Source organism: Emys orbicularis, chromosome 5 (genome assembly GCF_028017835.1).
Source record: "Emys orbicularis isolate rEmyOrb1 chromosome 5, rEmyOrb1.hap1, whole genome shotgun sequence".
Classification (NCBI taxonomy): Eukaryota; Metazoa; Chordata; order Testudines; family Emydidae; genus Emys; species Emys orbicularis.
Genome location: NC_088687.1, coordinates 66,013,049 through 66,035,933, shown reverse-complemented (window position 1 = coordinate 66,035,933; position 22,885 = coordinate 66,013,049). Strand labels below are relative to the sequence as shown.

Sequence of the window (22,885 nt, the reverse complement as noted above, 5' to 3'; positions counted from 1 at the left end):
GTTTAAGCACTGAATGACAAACTTGTACAATAGGAGTGTTTACAGTGGTGTATGGGACAGAGGTGGTAGAGGCAAGTGTTACTTCTGTTATCTGCCCCATACTGCAATCAGTAGATTATGTCCACTGTTTACTATTTAAACTGGAGTTGCATAATAAAGGTAGAAGTTAAAATGTTGGTGTTCAAGTGTTTTTATAGCTAAAGTGACTCTCAGAAAACAAAGACACATAGTTAACCATATTAGTGGTGATAATGCTTGTCCTTTTGCAGGGTAGATATTCTTAAAAGTTTACCAGAGCAACTTCAGTTTTAACACCCAGGAAGCAAGTTGAAGTACAGTATTCTCCCATTAATTCCTTCACTAGAGTAGTAAGTCAGACTTTCCCAAGGTAGCATGTATGTATCAACACAGTAGTGCTGTCTAAAATAAACAGTTTGTAAACCGTATTCATGAACTCAATTGTTCACACAAAACTAAGTTTTATGGCAAACTAGCTTTATTAAAAGTTTCTTCCCTTGAAACAACAGGGAGCTTGTTAAATATTTGCTTTAATATGTAACCTTTGAAAGCAGTGATACAGTATTCCCTCACTTGACTTGTTTTCCCTAATGCAAGTAGAAATTAACCAAGATTGCATTGATAGAACATGTTAGGAAGGAGCAGAAAATGTGAATTCACCATAAATTATAAGACTTCACTGTATTTTTTACACCTATGGTTCAGGGTGTTTCCACTGAACTTTGGCAAGAGATAGATCTAGCATCAAGTTGTAAGTCACAGAAAACAGCACTTTGGGGATGTGGTACCACTGTCTTTGATCCAGTAAAAAGGCATATTCTTTCATAACTAAGGCTAGGGTCTGTCTGACAGCATTGACTTTGCATTCACTATTTAACATAGTGGTTAATGAAATTTCTTACCACATAGTGGTATGAAATTTAGCTGGCTCAGTAACCTCACTCAATTAACATTCAGTCAGTGATCAGCTTGGTTACAACATGTCAGGGAAGTACACTGGATAGTTTTGATCAAATTTACATTCCATTATAAGCTGGCCCTCCTCCTCCTTCAGGTACTACCCAGTTAATATTCTGGCTTGGGTCTTTAATATCACATGTTTTGCAGTGGACACAATTCTGAGCGTTTATCTGCAGCCGTAAACCTTCTCCTGTTTCCAGGGGAACATATTCATAAACACCTGCAAAGATGAGAATATGTCACTGTAGTGGATAGGTGAGAAGTATACAACTGAGTGCTAAGACCTAGATTTAAAGGATCCTATTACAAACTCTTGCACTCTTCAGTAGCCATTATCTTACAAATGCTGTGACTACCATTTGGGAATTTCATTATGTAGGTCAGTTGTCTCTTGTACGCTCCTACTGACAATTGCTTTATCAAGAAATGTATTTCTCCCCCCCCCAAAAAAAGTAGTTCAGGAAGGACCTTGGGTCCTGTGTACCCCAGAAGGCCTCCCCCCAACTCTTCCCCTAGGCAGCAGCACCAAGGGAGTGTCCCCAGAGCATATACAGGGCAGGGACAGGCTCCAGCTGCAGCTTCTGCACTGTTGATGCTGCCCATAGAAAGTGGCAGCAGCACAGAGGAAGGGGGCCAGTGAACACACAGAAAGCAGCCCAGCCATGGGGAGTGTATAGCTAGCTGGGGAAAGCCAAGCAGGATGCTGGAGAGGCATAAGCAGGGATATGGGTGGGTCCCTAAGACAGACAAAATGCAGCTGGTAGTTATCTTAATAAAAGGTTTGGGAACCACTGCCTTAAGGAACTAAAAGGCCTACTAGGCCAGGTTATTTCCTCTACTGAAACATTTCAGTAAAAATATATAAGTACCTTTGCCTTCACTTTGCAAAGCTGTTAGTTTATTCAACCATTATTCATTTTAATTACCTACCTGCAGGACAGAATCTCTGTTCTGGCCCATCGTATATAGCTAAATTTTTGTTCACAGGGACACTATCATCCTTCAGAGTCAAATGAGGAGGCTGGTCATGTTCATGATTTGTCCCACTTAGAGCCACAGAGGACAGGAGATCAAAACTGATTTTTCCATCAGGCTTTGGATATTCAATAGGAGTGCAATCTTTGGCTGGCTTTAGCTGATCAGAGTCTGGCCCTAAAGTAATTTTGAATGAAACAATATTAAGTTTTCTAGTGTGCAAATATTTAGTTGAAATTAATTTGGAGTTATCCAAATGAAATACTATAATTTATAATAAGGCAACTGGAGATAAGACTCCCATTATCTTTGCAAAATGTTCTGTAGAATTCTTAATCACAAATGGTCATGTTAGCTGTGTCTCAACAGAAAGATTATCTCCAGTAGTGTAGTGCCCCCAATTCCTCCACTGAACTACACCAGGTCACTGATTCCATAGACACAGAAAACCACCATCTACAGACACTTACTTTCTACATCCTCCCTTTTAACATCTGACTTGAGTACTGACCCAATCCAACATTGCTTAATGCAAAACCATAAGAGACCATGTACATTTTGTATTTTCTGAAAGAAAATTACCTGGATGTTTTAATGTCCATGGTTCCATTCCTCTCAGTATCCAATAAAATATACCAGTGTAAATCATTCCTCCATAGACACCCAGTACTCCATGGCAGGATGGTCGGATATTCCTAACAGAATAGAGCTCTTTCCACACCCAGGATTTCTTCAAGTTTTCTTCATATTCAGGCACATCAAGTCCTAGTTGTAAACATATATTATTTGTTAAATGTTTATAATATAGCATGATTTCAGGGAAGATTAGGTCCTTGAAATAAGAACTTGTTGCAAGTTGAGACGTGTTTATTAGCAATGGATTAAATCATTTGCAAAGCATAAAGATCAGTTTTTTGAAAACTAGATTTAGATCCATTTATAATATAATGAACCTAAATTACTAAATTTTATATTGCCATTGAAGAAAATGAGAGCTTGTAACTATAGCCAACTGTACACTTACACTCCTAAAATGAGGATTATTTTCTGAAATACAATTCTAACTTTCTCAGACACTTTTTCTAGGATATTTGTATGTAAGATCATCAAAACAGGTATCCTTAAATTCAGTTTTTAAATATTTTTAAAACAAAGCAAGTGGTGCTTCAGGCTCTTGTGTTCAGGAATGGGACCCCTTAAGTCCTTATATAATACCCTTTCAAAAACTTCTCTTTCTGGGTGATGGGAGAAAAGGGACTTTGGAATGGGAAGTGAGAGTACACAAGACTACAGTGCTTCACGATGTTTGGATGGCAGATTTCTAGAGAGGCCTGTGATTTACAGGAGGTCAGACTAAATGTTCTAAATGTTCTTTCCGGCAGCACAAGTCTATGAATACTCTGAGAAATGTTAAACTTCCAGACCGAGGCAGTTTATCAAAATAATGTTGCCTTTGAAAATGCAAAATGACTGAACAGATGATAATGAGGACACAATTAGGGGATGCCAATGCTGTAAATTCACTTTTGACTCTACTAAGGTGTAAGCTAACCAGAGTAACCCACCTATGATCCGAGCACCAAGTTTTCCCATTTTAAACTCAAAACCTTTGAACTATATAGCTTCACAAGATTATATATACACACACATATACATACATACACACACACACACTTACAGCTATGCAGCCATGAGCACTGATTTGTATAACTCCATCCTCGACAAGAAGTCTAATAGTTTATTACACTATGCTAAATGTAATGTCACTGTAGCAGACCATCTTTTAAGTAAGGCCTCGAGAAGACAACTTATTTAAACAAAACTCCATGAGGAGACATTTCCCCCAGTTACTAATGTTATTTGGGAATGGATTCTGAAATACAGTAAATAGAATTTATGGAACCATCTATACTAAAAGAGCCACTAATATATGTGCACTGTTTTGCCATAGGGTTAGGGTGTCTGTTAAACAATTTTATTACCTACATGCATGAGAAAGCAGTTCTGTAACCAAGTTAGGAAACGTTTTCCTGTCCACACTGACAGCAGGTCCATTATAAAACAGATTCCCATGACCATGGAAGAAAACAGTGCACTAAAATAGTGGGCTTGTTAGTGTAGATAGTCCCTAAATATCTTTTTGCCTGCTGTATTAGGGAAAAGCTGGAGAGTCCAGTTGCTAAAGACACAACAATAATATCTCACACTACGTCTGTACTTACCAGATAATACACTTTAAAAATGAATAAGAACTTGTAGTTGTGGGGAAGCAGCTGTCATTAAAAAGTATATTTTGCTTAAACAATGTACTCGAATCACTGTGGCTAACTCCAGAAGGGCTCAAGTTCTGGCTAGGGCAGTGGTCTCTATAGACATCTGTTGCCATCAAAGTTTTTAAGAGATCAATTAATACACAAAGAAAGCTTCGCAGTACCCTCCTCTTTTGATGAACCATAAAGCAACCAGTATAAGAAGACACTAAGGTTAAAAGTTCTATTGAGGGGTGGGTGGGAGAGGGTTGTTACATACATTAATATTATAGTTCACTAAAACTGAAAACTGTAAAAATATCAATTTACTTCTCACCATTAATGCTATGAGGGTTTTGGTTTATTTGCGTTTCTCTCAACTGGGGCAATGAAAACACACTAGTCTTATCTTTGTTCCTATTTTTTAGTCTTTCACTTTCTGGTTCTGCACTAATGCAATAATCCATTGCAAACATTGCAGAGGAATTTATGAACAAACAAAAACACTTTCTATAGATTTTTTTTAAGTCATGAAACCAGATCTGTTAAGATTTGTAAAAACAATAATTGACAATATACATTGTAAATTTAGGCCTAATCTTCCTGACTCCCTTTAATGTTAAGAGCATATCACATTCTCTGCTCCAGTCCAAGGACCTGATCTATTCACAATAACCAAACAAAACATTCTGAATCCATTCTATTTGTTTCTTGTATGTCAGGTTTCAGAGTAGCAGCCGTGTTAGTCTGTATCCGCAAAAAGAACAGGAGTACTTGTGGCACCTTAGAGACTAACAAATTTATTAGAGCATAAGCTTTCGTGGGCTACAACCCCGAAGAAGTGGGTTGTAGCCCACGAAAGCTTATGCTCTAATAAATTTGTTAGTCTCTAAGGTGCCACAAGTACTCCTGTTCTTTCTTGTATGTGTTATAATTTACTATAGGTTTATCAATTTTCTCTTAAACCAACTTAGGAGAGAGAGTTTATTTGGCTTTCAAATAGTTCCTTCATAATCAAATAGTTGTTTCAACCAAACACACAAGCCAGCTACAAGTTTAAATAAGATCTTACCTATTGTCTTCGATTGGAGGTTTTCATTAGTTAATTGGTTGAAAACAGCTTCTGAAGCCAACATGCCACTTTTCATTGCAGTGTGCGTACCTTTGATTTTAGGAACATTCATGAAACCAGGACTGCAACCAATTAATACTCCACCAGGGAAAGTGAGTTTGGGTATAGACTGAAGAGAAAAATTCAGTGAGATTAAAATTTTTTTTTTTTTTAAATGAGCATGTATGATGGAAAACACATCTGGCATGAGACCAGATCCTGAGTAAATAAGAGATATCAAGGCCAATATTGCAGAACTTCATGGTTTTTGTTTAATCAAATGGAAGCTCAAGAAAACAAATGTGATCTCGTTATACTATTCCTCTCAAAATGATTGCTCTACTGAATAGACTATGATAAAGTCACTCAGCAGGTGCCTCCTTCCCCTGCCCCCCATCTTCTGCTCTTGAGTTTAAAAATGACAAATGCCTATGTAGCCTGAAAGCTTGTCTCTTTCACCAACAGAAGTTGGTCCAATAAAAGATATTACCTCACCCACCTAGTCTCTGCTTTAGTAAGTCAAGCTTCCCTCCTCCCATAGTAACCATATCAGTCTATCTCCATGTTTAGTTCTCAAGTCTGCGTCCTCTTTCTTAGTGGACAGATAGACTTTCCAGGCATTACTGAGTTTGGCACGAAGTCTCAGTTCCTTTAGGGAAAAAAAAGTTGTCCAGAGACTAATAATGGAATGGTTTCTGGGCACATCTTTCTCTCTCCCTTTCTTCTGAGAAGTATAATATAATCAGGTAGTGAGTGTCACTTCTGAGAAGTTTGCCTGTGGAAAAGTAAACCTCTAAAGCTACATCCCTAAAATAACGAAATGATTCACAAGTATGTCTCATGGAGCAAAAAACACCAAGAAATTCCAGTAAGTATATATAACCACATTTGGATTATCTCTGAAGATTTTTTTTCTTGCTAAGTTTGAATGTTTACAGAGGATAGTTACTAAAATTTGAAGATGTGTTACAGCATTCCACCCTCTTTATAGGACAGTGTTTGTTTTGTGTACTGGATACTCCCCTCAAGCTGCGAACTTGGTGATTGCCTTCACAGTGAAGGCAACTGGGCTTGGGGGTCAGACAATGTAATAGCAGTTTTAAATCTTCAACTGGACATTTTCTCAGGTGATGTCCCTAAGCACAGTTACACAGCTAAATAGAGATTTCATGGGATTAAATGCACTTGTTACATCCTCTGCGTTCATGAAACTTTTGGATGGAATATACAGTAAAATACCACTATTACTGTATTATAACCAAGTCTGCTTGGCATAGTATTGGGGACAATAAAAGTGGTTTCCTGGCTGGGTTTTTTTATTAAATATATTTTTCCTGTTCCATCTGTCTTTTCCTAAATTTTGCAAATTCCCATATCTTCCTGCATCAGTGTAAACACTCTCCTTAGAGAGAACACAATGGTTAAGCCACTTCAATATAAATCATCACTAGATCTCCATTCATATTTTGTGAATTCCACAGGACTCTCAAGCAGATAGTGCTCTCATGCTATCAGGAGAACCCCAGGAGTACTCACGATAGTGTTACAAATATGGCAATTTCCTGCAGTATTTTTGGGAGACCAAAATACTGTATTAAGTTGTATCATTGCAGGCCAGGGATTGTGAATAATTCCATGGCACTTATTGCCATGGGATGTTGTGAAGGCCAGAAGTATAACTGGGTTCAAAAAAGAATTAGATAAGTGCATGGAATGGCTATTAGCCAAGATGATCAGAGATGCAACCCCATGCTCTAGGTGTCCATAATCCTCTAACTGCCAGAAGCTGCGACTTGATGACAGGTGATCACTCGAAATTGCCCTGTTCTGTTAATTGCCTCTGAAGCTTCTGGCACCAGCCACAGTCAGAGATAGGGGAAAGGTGGTCCATTGTGGGGATAGGTGGTCCATTGGTCTGACCAAGTATGGCCACTCTTATGTTCTTATGACTAGGATAAGAAGCTCAAGCAGTGGAGATTGGGACTGGGTAGGCAAGGTAATAGGATTGGGATAAGGAGCCAGGATGGGGAAGAGATAGGACTGAGCTATAGAGAGGTTGGATTAGAGGGTGTAGAATGTCTGTGCCCACTATTAAATGCTCCCTTTCAGAGTATGAAGGAAATTGGTTTGTTTCAGTGTGCGTTTTAAAAATTTAGGAAGTTACACACAGGCTAAATAAAAACAACATTTTTAAGGTTGCAAAGTCAAGCGCCCAAAAGTTAGGAAATTCCAGAAATCAAGGTTGCTTGCTTGCTTGTGTGATCTTAATTTTCGCTCCTTGCATGTATGCATTATGATAAAGTCTTCAATTGCATGATCACATCTTTTTTTCCCCCATGGGACCCTTGCCTCATTCAGTGCACAAGATGGACCTGCTCTGGGAATGGATCAGGGTTGTGTAGTAAAGGAGGCTGTTGTCTATAGGACCCTCTGCCTCATTTGTGCAAAAGGTGGAAAGTGTGTAGTGAATGAGGCAGTGGGTTGCAGGAAAAGAAAGGACGGTCTCGTGGTTAAGGCAGTTGAATGCTGTCCTGGGAGAACTGGATTCTATCCCTGCTTCTGCCGTATATTTCTAAGTGATACTGGGCAAGTCACTAAAACCAAGCTTTTCAAATTGCATGTTCCTCAAAGACAGAGGCATCTTAAGTTTATCTATAGCACACAAATTTGGAAAACTCCTGCTGTGGGTAATTTTATAAATATATCCTACATGTATCCTATGTATGAGGCAATATCGTCACCAAAAAGAGAGAAAAGCTAAGAGCTATAATTCTACTCACATATGAACATAATTCTGTACTCCATATGCTAACTGGTCAAAGACTTCTACTATAGATATGGTCAAGGCACCATATACGTTATTATGATTACTCCAGACAATTACTATTCTTGTTCCTATGGACATTTTATTTCCTGTTGATTCAATGAGACATTTTTAAAGCCAGCAAACACACCTTTAAAAGGCACACACCTTGAAGAGTGGAGCAGTTAAAAATTAATGATCAACTAGCAGGTTTTAACATACAGAAAAGTAAACTCCATTTAATGTAGATATAACACAAATTACATACAATAAACCAAGCTTTGCACTAGGAACTACATAAAATAAGTTACACATTCAAAACAGAGGAGAGATGGGTACAAGAGCAGGATATTCAGCTGAACTCACGTAGAGCTCTGGAGAATGTCTATAGCAACTGTCTTATTCTCTCACATAAATTGGTATAACCCAAGGCAAAGAGGCACATCTGGCCACTTCCTCCTAGCAATAAATACAGTATTGACTAGTCAACTCTCTCTCTTTACTCCTGTACATATTTTGCTGTAACACAGACACAAGACATATCCTAGGACATTCTAATTTAGTAGATAGCATGGTATTTTCTCAAGGCCTGGCAATATTCATAGAAGTTGATCAATTTATTTTAGAATGGCCAATGAGACTTCCTGGTGCCAAAAGGCGTTGCTTTCTGTCCAGAAATTCCTTTTGTCTTTATCCAATCTTTTATTTCAACGGACACTTGCCGACAGACAAATTGAAGACATTTTAGTTTAGCTATTACAAGTATAAATAGTTCTTGTTAGTAGGGCCACAGGGAATTCAGAATAAATAGTTTAGTTGTGTTACAAAAGAAAAAGCCCACACCCAAACAAAAACCCCAAACACACCCTTACCTGGAAACCGCCTTCATTCAAGGCTCTAGCACCATAGCCAATCCTTTTTCCACCCTCAAAAGTGGGCTCCACACTGGGATGATGTTTCCATCTCTGGAACTCTTTAAATGGGCTCAAATAGGGATTTTGATAATCTAAACCAACCTTTAAAACAAAACAATAAAATAAAACATGCCATGAATATTAAAATGTGAACATTTCAACAGAAGAAGTTATTTTATACTCCTTCAAGTTTTTAAAGTGCTTGTACACAAATGCTAGAAGTCTAAATAATAAGATGGGTGAACTAGAATGCCTCGTGATAAAGGAGGATACTGATATAATAGGCATCACAGAAACCTGGTAGACTGAGGACAATCAATGGGACACAATCATTCTGGGGTACAAAATATATCGGAAGGACAGAACAGGTCGTGCGGGGGGGGGGAAGAAGAAGGGGAGTGGCACTATATCTGAAAGAAAATGTAGAATAAAATGAAGTAAAAATCTTAAGTGAATCCACATGTTCCATAGAATCTCTATGGATAGTAATTTCATGCTCTAATAAGAATATAACATTAGGGATCTATTATCGACCACCTGACCAGGACAGTGATAGTGATGATGAAATGCTAAGGGAAATTAGAGAGGCTATCAAAATTAAGAACTCAATAATAGTGGGGGATTTCAATTATCCCCATATTGACTGGGAACATGTCACCTCAGGACAAAATGCAGAGACAACATTTCTCGATACTTTAAATGACTGCTTCTTGGAGCAGCTGGTACGAGAACCCACAAGGGGAGAGGCAACTCTAGATTTAGTCCTGAGTGGAGCGCAGGAGCTGGTCCAAGAGGTAACTATAACAGGACCGCTTGGAAATAGTGACCATAATATAACAACATTTAACATCCCTGTGGTGGGAAGAACATCTCAACAGCCCAACACTGTGGCATTTAATTTCAAAAAGGGGAACTATGCAAAAATGAGGGGGTTAAACAGAAATTAAAAGGTACAGTGACTAAAGTGAAATCCCTGCAAGCTGCATGGGCATTTTTTAAAGACACCATAATAGAGGCCCAACTTAAATGTATACCCCAAATTAAGAAACACAGTAAAAGAACTAAAAAAGCCACCGTGGCTTAACAACCATGTAAAAGAAGCAGTGAGAGATAAAAAGACTTCCTTGAAAAAGTGGAAGTCAAATCCTAGTGAGGTAAATAGAAAGGAGCATAAACACTGCCAAATTAAGTGTAAAAATGTAATAAGAAAAGCCAAAGAGGAGTTTGAAGAACGGCTAGCCAAAAACTCAAAAGGTAATAACAAAATGTTTTTTAAATACATCAGAAGCAGGAAGCCTGCTAAACAACCAGTGGGGCCCCTCGATGATCGAGATACAAAAGGAGCGCTTAAAGACGATTAAGTCATTGCGGAGAAACTAAATGGATTCTTTGCTTCAGTCTTCACGGCTGAGGATGTTAGGGAGATTCCCAAACCTGCGACGGCTTTTGTAGGTGACAAATCTGAGGAACTGTCACAGATTGCAGTGTCACTAGAGGAGGTTTTGGAATTAATTGATAAACTTAACATTAACAAGTCACCAGGACCAGATGGCATTCACCCAAGAGTTCTGAAAGAACTCAAATGTGAAGTTGTGGAACTGTTAACTATGGTTTGTAACCTGTCCTTTAAATCGGCTTCTGTACCCAACGACTGGAAGATAACTAATGTAACGCCAATATTTAAAAAGGGCTCTAGAGGTGATCCTGGCAATTACAGACTGGTAAGTCTAACGTCAGTACCGGGCAAATTAGTTGAAACAATAGTAAAGAATAAAATTGTCAGACACATAGAAGAACATAAATTGTTGGGCAAAAGTCAACATGGTTTCTGTAAAGGGAAATCATGTCTTACTAATCTATTCTTTGAAGGGGTCAACAAACATGTGGACAAGGGGGATCCAGTGGATATAGTGTACTTAGATTTCCAGAAACCCTTTGACAAGGTCCCTCACCAAAGGCTCTTACGTAAATTAAGTTGTCATGGGATAAAAGAGAAGGTCCTTTCATGGATTGAGAACTGGTTAAAAGACAGGGAACAAAGGGTAGGAATTAATGGTAAATTCTCAGAATGGAAAGGGGTAACTAGTGGTGTTCCCCAAGGGTCAGTCCTAGGACCAATCCTATTCAACTTATTCATAAATGATCTGGAGAAAGGGGTAAACAGTGAGGTGGCAAAGTTTGCAGATGATACTAAACTGCTCAAGATAGTTAAGACCAAAGCAGACTGTGAAGAACTTCAAAAAGATCTCACAAAACTAAGTGATTGGGCAACAAAATGGCAAATGAAATTTAATGTGGATAAATGTAAAGTAATGCACATTGGAAAAAATAATCCCAACTATACATACAATATGATGGGGGCTAATTTAGCTACAACGAATCAGGAAAAAGATCTTGGAGTCATCGTGGATAGTTCTCTGAAGATGTCCGCACAGTGTGCAGAGGCGGTCAAAAAAGCAAACAGGATGTTAGGAATCATTAAAAAGGGGATAGAGAATAAGAAGGAGAATATATTATTGCCCTTATATAAATCGATGGTAAGCCTACATCTTGAGTACTGCATACAGATGTGGTCTCCTCATCTCAAAAAAGATATACTGGCACTAGGAAAGGTTCAGAGAAGGGCAACTAAAATTATTAGGGTTTTGGAACGGGTCCCATATGAGGAGAGATTAAAGAGGGAGACTAAGGGGGGATATGATAGAGGTATATAAAATCATGAGTGATGTGGAGAAAGTAGATAAGGAAAAGTTATTTACTTATTCCCATAATACAAGAACTAGGGGTCACCAAATGAAATTAATAGGCAGCAGGTTTAAAACAAATAAAAGTTCTTCTTCACACAGCGCAGTCAACTTGTGGAACTCCTTACCTGAGGAGGTTGTGAAGGCTAGGACTATAACAGCGTTTAAAAGAGAACTGGATAAATTCATGGAGGCTAAGTCCATTAATGGCTATTAGCCAGGATGGGTAAGGAATGGTGTCCCTAGACTCTGTTTGTCAGAGGGTGGAGATGGATAGCAGGAGAGAGATCATTACCTGTTAAGTTCACTCCCTTTGGGGCACCTGGCATTGGCCACTGTCGGTAGACAGGATCCTGGGCCAGATGGACCTTTGGTCTGACCCAGTACAGCCGTTCTTATGTTCTTTAAAGTGCCATATCAGCATTAAAACATGGTTTGTTAAGTCCACTGTTACACCAACTTCAGGATCTTTTCATTACATTCAAGATGCAAGAAGCAGCCAAACTATATTCATGACCTACTTCAGACCTATTAACACTATGCTCAGAACCAAGTCAGAGGACTTTGTTACAAGGTTGTCTCGAAAGTATCTAACCAAGCTGTAACCAGCTCCCCTAACAGTCCATCCCATTGGAAATTGAATCATCATAATGAAACTGCATTTTTAAACATGGTTTGCCTGAGCAGTGTGGATGAAACAAAAAACTTTTTAATAGTCATATCAAACTTATGCTCTGATCACTAGGTATTGCCCAGGGGCTTCTCCTTCAACCCTGGGTAGTAAGTACGGTTTCAGCCACTCATTGATAATTTTTTCAAGCACTACTTTTACATGGCTTAAAGTTGAGTCAATTAACATTTCCAAATGAGTGAAGCATCTATATAAAGCAGCAAAGGAACAATGATACAAAGACAGAATGAAAAGAGACTTCACCAGTTGGCGGAACGCCCAGGAGTTCATATTTTACATTCAGTCAAAAGCTAGTGCTAAGATGTGTCTTGCATTTTTCTAGATGGTCAAGTTCCAGCTTTGACATATTCCTGACAGGAGCAATTCCAGAAGCATGATCCTTATGTCAAAAAGTCCTGTTTCTGGCTCTTGCAAGCTTTACCCTTGGGACAATTATTTCCAGGGTTTTAGACAACAGAAAAACATAATATGGGTGAGAGAAACAGAGATCATTTTTTAGATAACTTGGCCAAAGCTACCTACATCCATCTCAGCTGATTCCATCTCAGAGTCCACTTGCTGCCAATGGAATTGACAGCCCACCATAGTCAGACAGAAGACAACTACTTTCTTCATCAGTTTTACAAGGAGCTTTCATAATTAAGGCTTATGTACCAAGGGAAGCTATTGCAAAGTAAGCTAGGGTGTGAATTTAAAACAGCAATTCTGCACTAGCTCCCAGTGTGGACTCTCTCATTCTACACTAAGTGCCTTTGTGCAGTTTAGTTTAAATGGATTAAGCTAAACTGCACAAAGTCACTCTTCGTATGGAATATGAGTGGCCACACTGGGAGCTAGTGTGCAATTGCTATTCTGTGCTATTTCCTGATGTACACAAGACCTTAATGCATTGATATGCAAACTTTTCCTGTCGCGCCCCCACTTACCATTAACGGAATCTGTGCCCCCCCCCCCTTACTGCACAGCCAAGGTCATCTTAGCAGTGGAGCTGGGAGAGGAACTGGGGTTGGGGGAGGAGCTGGGGCTAGAAGCGGAGTTGGTCTGAGAGAAGAGAGGGAATGAGGACAGAGCTGGGCTGGGGGCGGAATGGAGCTGGGGGCAAAGCAGGACTGGAGGCAGAGCTGGGCCTGGAAGTGGAAAAGGAAAGGGGCTGAAAGAGTCTGGGGCGGAGCAGGTCTGGAAGCATGGTGCTCCCTCCCCATCCCAGTGGAGCCTGGCCTGGGTCCTGCTGCATGCCCCGGGTCCTGCTGCATGCCCCCCATATGTTCCTCCACACTCCTTAGGGTGGCGTACCCCACAGTTTGGGGACCACCATCTTAATGCAAAGCCCTTGTTGCAATAGTCTGGACTGGAGGTTATGAAGGTATAGAAGATAGAGGCAAACAAAGGGGAAAGGAGGCTGGGGGGGAGGGGTTGTTTATACAACTTAAACAGGAGGGAATACATTTATCCATGATCAGCATGGTAATACAAGAACCAAATATTAACAAGCATTCTGAAAAAGCTGATACAGTTTGCATGGGTAACTGAGTACCTGAGTGCTAACACATGCAACTGGTCATGCAAACATTTACAATTTTACTTGACACCTATCTTGCTCTTATTATAGGTTACAGATGTTGCTACTTATGTCGTTATGGTTGCCTGGCACTTCCCATTAAGACTGTTGCTTATAAATTTAACCATCCGAGCTGAAATTTCCAATGCTGGATGCCTGCCTCAGGTTGAATTTCTTTGGGAAAATTTTCATATAAATGGTTTAGCATTTCTCACATGAAGTTAAGGAAAAATACATAGTTCTGCAAATGTTAAAAAATTCTTACAACTGTTTGTTGAGAAATTCTAGCATTTCCTGCTTTAAAGCAGGGACTTAAAGTTTGTTCTAGCAGCAAACCATCACTTACCACAAACCCAAGAGCTACCAATGGTTCACCTTCATTTAAATGATAAAGAAATGATCCGCCATACGTATTTCGGTCCAAGGGCCAGCCCACAGTGTGTTCCACTCTTCCTGGTTTCCATTTCTTTTCATCAATAAGCCACAACTGGAATAGAGACTACTTTATAATGCAAGTCATTTTAATAATGCAATATAAAAACAAAACCCAACTAGAAATGATATGGACAAGATTGCAAAAACTTTGAATTTACTATGCTGTGGTATATGATAAAGCTCATACAGCTGAGGACAGAGTAAGGGAATACAAATGCTCTCTCAGCATATTTTCAAGTGACAATTCAAATACTTTCCTTCCTTAAAACACCTCACATCAGCAAATTCAACAAACAGCATGGTCCTTAATATTTACACCATGGAAGATAAAATTTGTCACAGCCCCAGCACCCACCATTAATCACAGAAGAGCCTGCGTTTTGCATCAGTATTTTAATAACTTCTGAATGAATGCAAGGAAAGCACATGCTTAAACTGACTTTTTTTTTTTTTATTATTATTTAAAGAACACAAAAGTTGGGTTACTTAACAGTGAAAATGCCTTTCAATAACTTCTTTACTTGGGACCTGAAAAAACTACTGTAACCACTCATTTGGAACCTCAAAATCTCAAAGGCCAACCTTCTACTTCTACTATACTGTACTACCTGAAGTTTTGTAAAAGATCATATAGTTTCACAGTTTTAAAAAAATACAGAAGTCTAAAAAATTATTTTGAATATACATAGTCTGGAGTAGACACTGATGGTTAAGGAACACAAGTTAATATATGTTAAAACCTTGAATACACTTTGTGTAAAACCAACAGTTACTCTACCAGTGTAATGTATTTGTACTCAGAAAACATATTAAAAATATTTTCCAAAAATATAACCCCAACACGTCTTAATTATATGCATATTGAATTAACACTACAGACAATGTGTAGCTAGCACAATTTTGACATCTGCTGTATAGATCAAAGAAAGTTTCCAGCCATCACTTCACTATAATGCAACAGAGCACCAGCTAGTTTATACCCCGACATGTCACAGACTAGTCACAAGATGGAAAGGTTGTTGGGGTTTGTTGACAGCTGTGCAATACCTGGACAGTTTTCCAACTTAGCTGTACCTTTGTTCTCCCTTAATCAGGGACAGTCTGTGCTAGGCTAAAAGTGGACCTTAAAAAGAAATATTTTGTACACTTAAAATATGAAATTATTTACAAGTTAAATCAATGTAAAGAGTGAATTTAGTTTGGAAACAAAACTCTTCACAAGAGTTAAAGAATACCTACACTGTAAATGGGAAAAAAAAGAGGATGGGAAACCAAACAAAACTACCCAGAGTTAGTTATGATGTTCAATAAAATGGCAGCAGAAAAGCAACGAGTTAATGTCATATAGGAAGTTAAGGAGAGTAAGAAGGAAAAATACAATAGGGACTAACCCTGCCTTGGCCAGGAGATGGATGTCACAACTTAAACAGGCCTTTTCACACTCCTTATTCTATAACACCAAAACGATTCAAAAGTTTACAAACTTAACTCCAAGCTCTTGTCAAAATCCACCACTCGCTACTTAAGTGTACAATCTAAAGAAAAAACCTCAGTTTTAGAAAGCAGTTTATACACACATTTTGAAACAGTCTAGTTTGCAGCAAGTCTTATACTTCAATCATTTAAGCGTACAAGTATTGTGATAAAACTAAGTACAGATACCTCTTTCAGTCCGATACCATAGCTCTGGGGTTGACATTTCTCCCTTAGATTGTATCTGTTGTACAATTGTTTGGCAAGATGTCCATGACAACCTTCTGCAAAGAACGTGACTTTGGCATGTAGCTCCAGACCTCTTTCAAAGTTAGTCTGTAAAAACAGAGAACCTGTAGTCACCACACTGTTTAGATAACATGGGTGAGGGAAAGGGAGGCACAGAGTGCTGTTAAGGCACTTTAGGATCTTCCCGATTCTGGGATACTCCAGAGATTGAAGCAACTGCTGGGCATTTGTCGATATTACTGCAGCCTTCCTGGGCTTGCCCAGGAACTATGCAGCACTGTGTGCTGTGGTCCCACCCCGAAACACTCCTCCCACCCCACCACAGTACTCCCCCTGTGCCAGAGTGTGTGCAGGGCTGTCTTCCACAGTTCTCATATCAGGACAATGATCCTCTAGCCAAATAGGGGGCTCCTAGAGCACATTTACACTATACAGGCCCTTTTACCCAGCATCAGGAGGCCAGAGTAGAGGTGAGGACCTCACCCAGATAGCTGTGTCACAGATCCACAGGATCGGTGCTGTGCCCCCAGTTTTTAAACAGTCTCTTTGAGGAACCCCTTCAATATACCAGACCCCCAGGGAGTCTCACTCTTCCCTCAAGGTAGGCTATGCAGCCTCACCATTTCTCCCTTAGATTGTATCTGTTGTACAATTGTTTGGCAAGATGTCCATGACAAATGTCTTCCGAGACAACCTCTAGGGCTTCAGCACTCCCGCTTCACACTGTGAGCTCTGCTCAGCAAGTCCAACTGAGAGAGACTCCTGGTTAGAGACCTGTACACTCTTCAAGGAACTAACGCACCTCATCCAGTATTTGCAGTGACACTCAAGCAGCGATTTCAAAACAATGGGGTTTATTAGTCGACTAGAACACAGCATTGGAAGTCCTTAAGTTAGCATAGAGAAATAAAGGTTAAAGCAGAGTCCATTCTGGTCAGCCCAGTGCAATTCACCAGCCAAGCTGTAGTGAACTCCATTTTCAGGCTTTGTCTCTCTCTGACCTCCTTAGTCAGTTTCCAGGTGAGAGCGCCCAGGCTTCTTCCAGAAGCCAATTCTTGATTCCTCCATCTCACTCCTCTCAGTCTTTTGTTCTCAAGCTGGGGCCTCTGCTCAGCTTCCTTGCTGAGAGGCAGGGAAATTCTCTTCCCTCTAGGTCATTGTTTGTTAGGTGTCCAGATCCTGGTAACTGGGTTTTCAATTGTCTTTTTGGATTTTCCACTGATGTGGGTTGGCCTTGGCCAGTCCTTTTTAATGACCCATTCAGTCCGCTCAGCTAGGCAACAGTCACCCACACACCTATAGCTCTTTAGCCTTCCATAAACACAAACTTAATCCTTCCCATCCTTCACTAGGTAGCCAGGCAAAGTATGAGGAAACTGAGGCACACATAGGATTAATGAAAAAAAAATTACAAAAAATCCCCACTTTGTCACAGCAGGTCATGCTTCTGCTGACCTTCCACTGCATGACATTTTGTCCATTGTTTGGATGGAATGGGATTTAGTATATAAAACTTGACATCTTCTTAGCATATGCGCAATGTACCTCAGGAGGCACTTGACCAGGATTCATCACTGAATTTTGTGTGCTGGATGGATCATTAGCTTCCCCAGCCTGGGCCAGGCACTGACAGGGAGTGTGATGTGAACGCTGATCCATGCTCAGCAACATCTTCTTGGATATATCTTGTGATAGTCAACTATGACAAAGTGTCCCCAGTTCATACACAGGATTTAGATATCAGTACCCTGGGGCTGGATTCATTAGTGAAAAAAAGATGAAATGATCCAAACCAATTATTGCACAAATCTGGTATGTTGAAATATACAAAGAGATCTTACTAGGACTGGATATTAGCAGAAAAAAAGTCAGCCAAAAAAAGATCCGGTGCAAAGTAAGAAGTTTGGATATGTAGAATACAAAACTAAATATCTTATTTTAGTAATAATTACCTTTGTTACCATAAAAGTTGTATTAATATGCTTGTAGATATATATTATATTATGGAAAAAACTCAAATGATATTTTAGGAGGAAAACAGGATAAAAAAAATTCTCCCAGGAGGTGGATTAATAATTCTCTTTTGGCATTTTTGTCATAAGGCTATATCCTACCCAAACTCAAAAAAGTGGTACTGAAATTTTTTATTTGACTTAATTTATGACAGTTTTCTCACAGGGCATTGGGGATGGAACTAAACGTACTATGTTCCTTGAATACTGGTATTCATGCTTAGGGGTAGGTAAGTGCCAGTTTTTGCTGGAACTTTCCCCACTTTCTGCATTTCTGATCGAGAAGCAGAAGGTGAACTGTATTTACAGCATACAGATGACTAAAAATAGACTTGTTACTTATGTTAATATGACTATGCATGCATATGGTGCTGTTTCATAGAAGCCATGTCCTTGCTAAGATAACGGCAGTTACATAAGCTATTTAATTATGGTTTCTAAATGTAGACATCCTACATTAGCTATGTTTCCAAATTTATGTAACAAAAAATGTTTTGCAGTTAGCATCTTTCTCCTGCACCTATACAAGAACCAATGCTTGTTTTATTGTATATTTATATCGTTACCTTTACATTTTAAAATTAATTTGTACTACGGTAGTGTGTTGGGGCTCCGGTCATGGATGAGGGCCCCATTGATTAGGCACTGTTCTAAGACAAACAAGAGACATTCCTCGCCTCAAAGAGCTTATAATTTTAGTAAATTTACTGATCAAGGCCCTGATCTTGCAGACACTAACTCCATCCATTGTGAGTTGTACTGCTAACTTCAATGGAACTACTCACAGAGCCTAAAGTTAAACACCTGTGCAAGTGTTTGTAGGACTGGGGCCCTAATCATTAAGATTAATAAATTAAACGAGTTAATAAAAAATGTTTGTCAAGAGAGAAATTTCTGAATAAGTGGTGCAGTTTTCTTACAATTCATAGAAGACATTCTGTTCCTTTTCTACAGTTCCTAGGTCTGGGGCTTTTTACATCAGGAATAAAATCAGGCTTTCAACTACTGCAACAAATGTGAATATTACTGGTACCATCTACTGGTGAAAATATAGAATTGAAAATAATTTTAGCTATTTGGTGTAACAAATAAAGGTATAATGAGAGGTGACAGTTGTTCTGTTTGAATTATTTCAAGACAAGAGCGTACTAAATATATGATTTCATGGTCAACTATTTTACATGTAGGAACGTCAGCCTCCTTATTAGCAGGAAAAGCACATTTTAAAAAGTGAACAACAAAAAAATAATACTCCAAAGGAGGAAGCACTAAGTGGATGCAGCTACCAGACAGGCAGGAGGATTCATCCAGTAAGCACCTTGCCCACAAAAGGCAGATGGGATGGAGTCAGCAAAGTACAACAGAACTGCAAAAAGGGCAAAAGGCAGCAACCAGCCATTAGAACAACAGTGTTTTGTATTTTATGAGTTACCAGTTGGACATACCTCTCTCCCACTCACCTTCATGACTTCTTCCATTCAGTCCCCTCTTTCCTCCCACTCCATCCTTCTAGACACCACCTATGCCAAACAAACCTCTCCAATTTTCATTCAAATCCCTCCTTAAACAATTCCTCCTTCTCTGAAGACTTTCACTGATAATCCCAGGGACTTTTGGTTTGTTTGTTTTAAGGGTATAACACCAAGCACAACAATGGCACCAGAATGATGTATGTAGCAACTACAGAATTGGACCTTTGCCCATTAAAAAGGTAAATACTCACTTTAGGTGCTCCATCCTTTTGAATGCCTACATCATTAGTGGCAATCCCTTTCACACTGCCATCTTCATGAAAAAGAACCTATGGAAATATTCAAACAACATCTATTTTAAAGACCTGTCATTTTAAGCCCATTTCTAAAATTATTTCCAAGTGCAGAAAACATGGAGGTTAAAAAATCCAAACCTTTTAACTAAGAGCTCAGTCTTGAAAACAATGGGATTAATCATGTGCTTAAACGCTTTGCTGAATTGGAGACAGAGTATTCAGGAGTATTTGCAGAACTGAGCCCTAATTTTTCAAGCATTTCTGTGTAATATGGGACTTGCTAAAAAATAGAAAATTGGGCTAAAATCTCACACACAAATAGTTATGTTATTACCTCAGCTGCTGCATAGCCTGGATACACCTCAACACCCAAAGCTTCTGCTTGCTCACCCAGCCAATTCACAAAGTGCCCTAGGCGCACTATATAATTCCCATGATTAGTCATTGGAAGGCCTGGGCAAAAGGGAGAAGTACACCACAATCTATTCAGGTTTATGGATTAAAATATATACACATACACACAGGAGATGTACATGCTTAAAATTTAATACTTTTAAAAATACAAAAGTTTGGTTCAATGCAATCTACTAGTATCTTTTTGCTATGATTGCTGTCTCTATACAGAGATGTTGTGTGAGTTTTAGTATGTACAATCTACCTACTTATATTCCCATCATTATAGTTTGTGTACAAAGTTGCTAAAAAGCAGCTGCTGCAGTATTGCTTGCCTCCCAACATATACCATAGTTTCTTCTTGAAAAATATAACATAGCCCCGGTGAGCTTTTTATAACCATATTAAACCTCAGCCCTGTTTTTTCAGTAAGTGTTCTAGCTTTTCAACAAGCGGTACCTGGAAGAATTGGCACTGGAATTCTGGAATTCTTTGTTAAAATCCCAAATTTGTCTTCAGTTACTGGAGTCTGAAGTGGAGCCTAAAAAGAAAAGTCATCACTGTGAACTGTTTTTGCTGCCTGTCAAGAAGCAGACATTTTCTCTCCCTTCCCAAGGAACAAATTAAAGATCTAGTGTAGTATGACACAAAGATATAATGGTCTTGTGAGAAAGTTTCATGACAGAGGTAAAGCACAGAGTCTCAGGCAGAGCAATATTCAGGTAAAAAGTCAACAAAATTAATACTCCTCAACTTTTGGAATTGACATAGGGCTCCCCTCCACACACCCCCACACCCCACAACAAACAGTTCCTTTCTTATCCAAGAGTTTTTTTTACACAAAAAACGTAAAGGAAACAACTGTGCAATGAAAGGTGATATTTATAAATCATCTTATTTAAAAATAATATATAGAGGTGCAGCATGGAACTTGATGCAGAGTTTGTTTCAAGCTAGAGATGAATCATAATGATTAAACATTCATACCCCTCGCTCCTTCCAGTCCGGTAAGAGTTCTTCCAAAGCACGTGGCTCAAGACAAGCACCAGAAAGCGTATGTGCACCGATCTGAGCAGCCTTCTCCACCAGGCAAACACGAACTTCTTTGCCATACTCATTGGCTAACTGTTTGAGTCTAATAGCTGCAGAAAGACCCGCAGGGCCTGCTCCAACTATGACAACATCAGCTTCTTCTGCAAATCTTTCCATGTTCACCCCTTTAATAGAGCAAAGTATGATACAGCGATTTTGTCCAATAATACATCTCTCTCACCATTCTCTTCCCCTCTCTCTCTCAAGTTTATTGTTTTGCTTTGTCATATCAGCCATCAAGTATCAAAATACTGTCACCTTGAACTAAGTGGGGTTATTCAACAGATGTGAACACAATGTACATGAACTGCATTTTAATTGTGCTTTTGCCTAATGTTTGGAATATAAAACTAAGCCTTTGCTAATAAAGAGGGAGGCAGAAAGAACTTTAGATTCTAATCTCCAGTGCTTGTGCCATCCTAGAATGCTTAAAATAAGGGCCCAGATCTACGCTTACTTCTCAGGTGTGTTTGGTACAGGTCAGGAGAAAAGAGGGGGGAGAAGTGCCATTAAGCAACCTTAATGGTCCTCCTCCTTCCCCCTGATGCTGGGAATGCTGGTCCAGTCCCAGGTATCTGCTGCTTTGCTCCGACAGTCAGGGGTCCCCAAGCGCTGTTCTGGCAATAGGGATTGTTGGGACATAAAGATGACCCAGTCACACCCACTTTCTCCAAGGAGCTGCTAAAGTTAGTGAATTTATAGATTAAAATAGCATAAATAAATATCCTATTTGCCCTATTTCATCATGATCAACTCATGAGACCACATTACAAAAGTAGAAAAATACATAATCCTGACTGCAATAAGGTAATAAGATAAATAAGACAAATGTTAACTTTTTAGTTTGTATATCTATAGCTACAAGATGTATTTACACATTTGCATCATGAAGTCTCATACTTTCTTAGTTTAATTAGGAGCAAACTAAATATGATCAGTTCTGCTACACTAAAGCTGACCATCATAAGCAAGCAACCATAAAATGGCATCTGAATCTTTAGTATTGCACTTAACAGAACAGCATTTCTGTAAAATAACTGTGCTGTTAACATTTAAAAATGCCTGCAATTAATATAGACAAGCTGTTTTCTTAACATGCAATTTTTCATTTACCTTCCCATCGTTTGTCTTTGTTCCGAGAATGAATAGTATAGTGTGTAGTGATTCGAGGCACAGAGGAAGTAGAAGCCCATCTTGCAATACACAAAGGCGGTAGACAGTCTTTCTTTACTGACTTTAAAGCACGCAAACAATGATGTGCTGTAAAAAAAGGACAACTAGATTAGCTGAGCCATTTAACTGTTAACATAGATAATAGCTAACACCAAAGGCTTGAACCCACTTTTTTTTTTTGTTTTTTTTAAATCTTTAGGATACTCAGTACAGAAAAATCCTAAACAAATTAATAAATCATGACCCTACTCTATGTTTCAGGATTAA

General features: G+C 39.0%; 1 protein-coding gene across 1 annotated transcript; it reads right to left on the bottom strand.

Annotated features, from left to right (window-relative positions):
• Positions 1-490: 490 nt before the first annotated feature.
• On the bottom strand, positions 491-22,662 carry ETFDH (electron transfer flavoprotein dehydrogenase). Its single transcript, XM_065404992.1, has 12 exons — positions 22,559-22,662; positions 21,341-21,570; positions 20,813-20,894; positions 20,295-20,413; positions 19,916-19,993; positions 16,121-16,267; positions 14,370-14,510; positions 8,989-9,132; positions 5,275-5,443; positions 2,536-2,718; positions 1,909-2,130; positions 491-1,198 (listed from the first exon to the last, which is right to left on the bottom strand). Exons 2-12 carry the CDS (start codon positions 21,560-21,562, stop codon positions 1,035-1,037), a joined length of 1,671 nt encoding a protein of 556 aa, XP_065261064.1. The 5' UTR covers positions 21,563-21,570; positions 22,559-22,662; the 3' UTR covers positions 491-1,034.
• Between the last annotated feature and the right edge of the window lie 223 nt (positions 22,663-22,885).

Bases quoted from the DNA above. Each gene is read 5' to 3' on its own strand.
- ETFDH (XM_065404992.1), bottom strand. From the start codon at position 21,562: ATGGAAAGATTTGCAGAAGAAGCTGATGTTGTCATAGTTGGAGCAGGC. The intron at 2,719-5,274 runs GTAAGATCTTAT...GTTTACAACTAG, and splicing joins CCTCCAATCGAAGACAATAG to GACTTGATGTGCCTGAATAT. The intron at 1,199-1,908 runs GTAGGTAATTAA...TCATCTTTGCAG, and splicing joins ACAGAGATTCTGTCCTGCAG to GTGTTTATGAATATGTTCCC.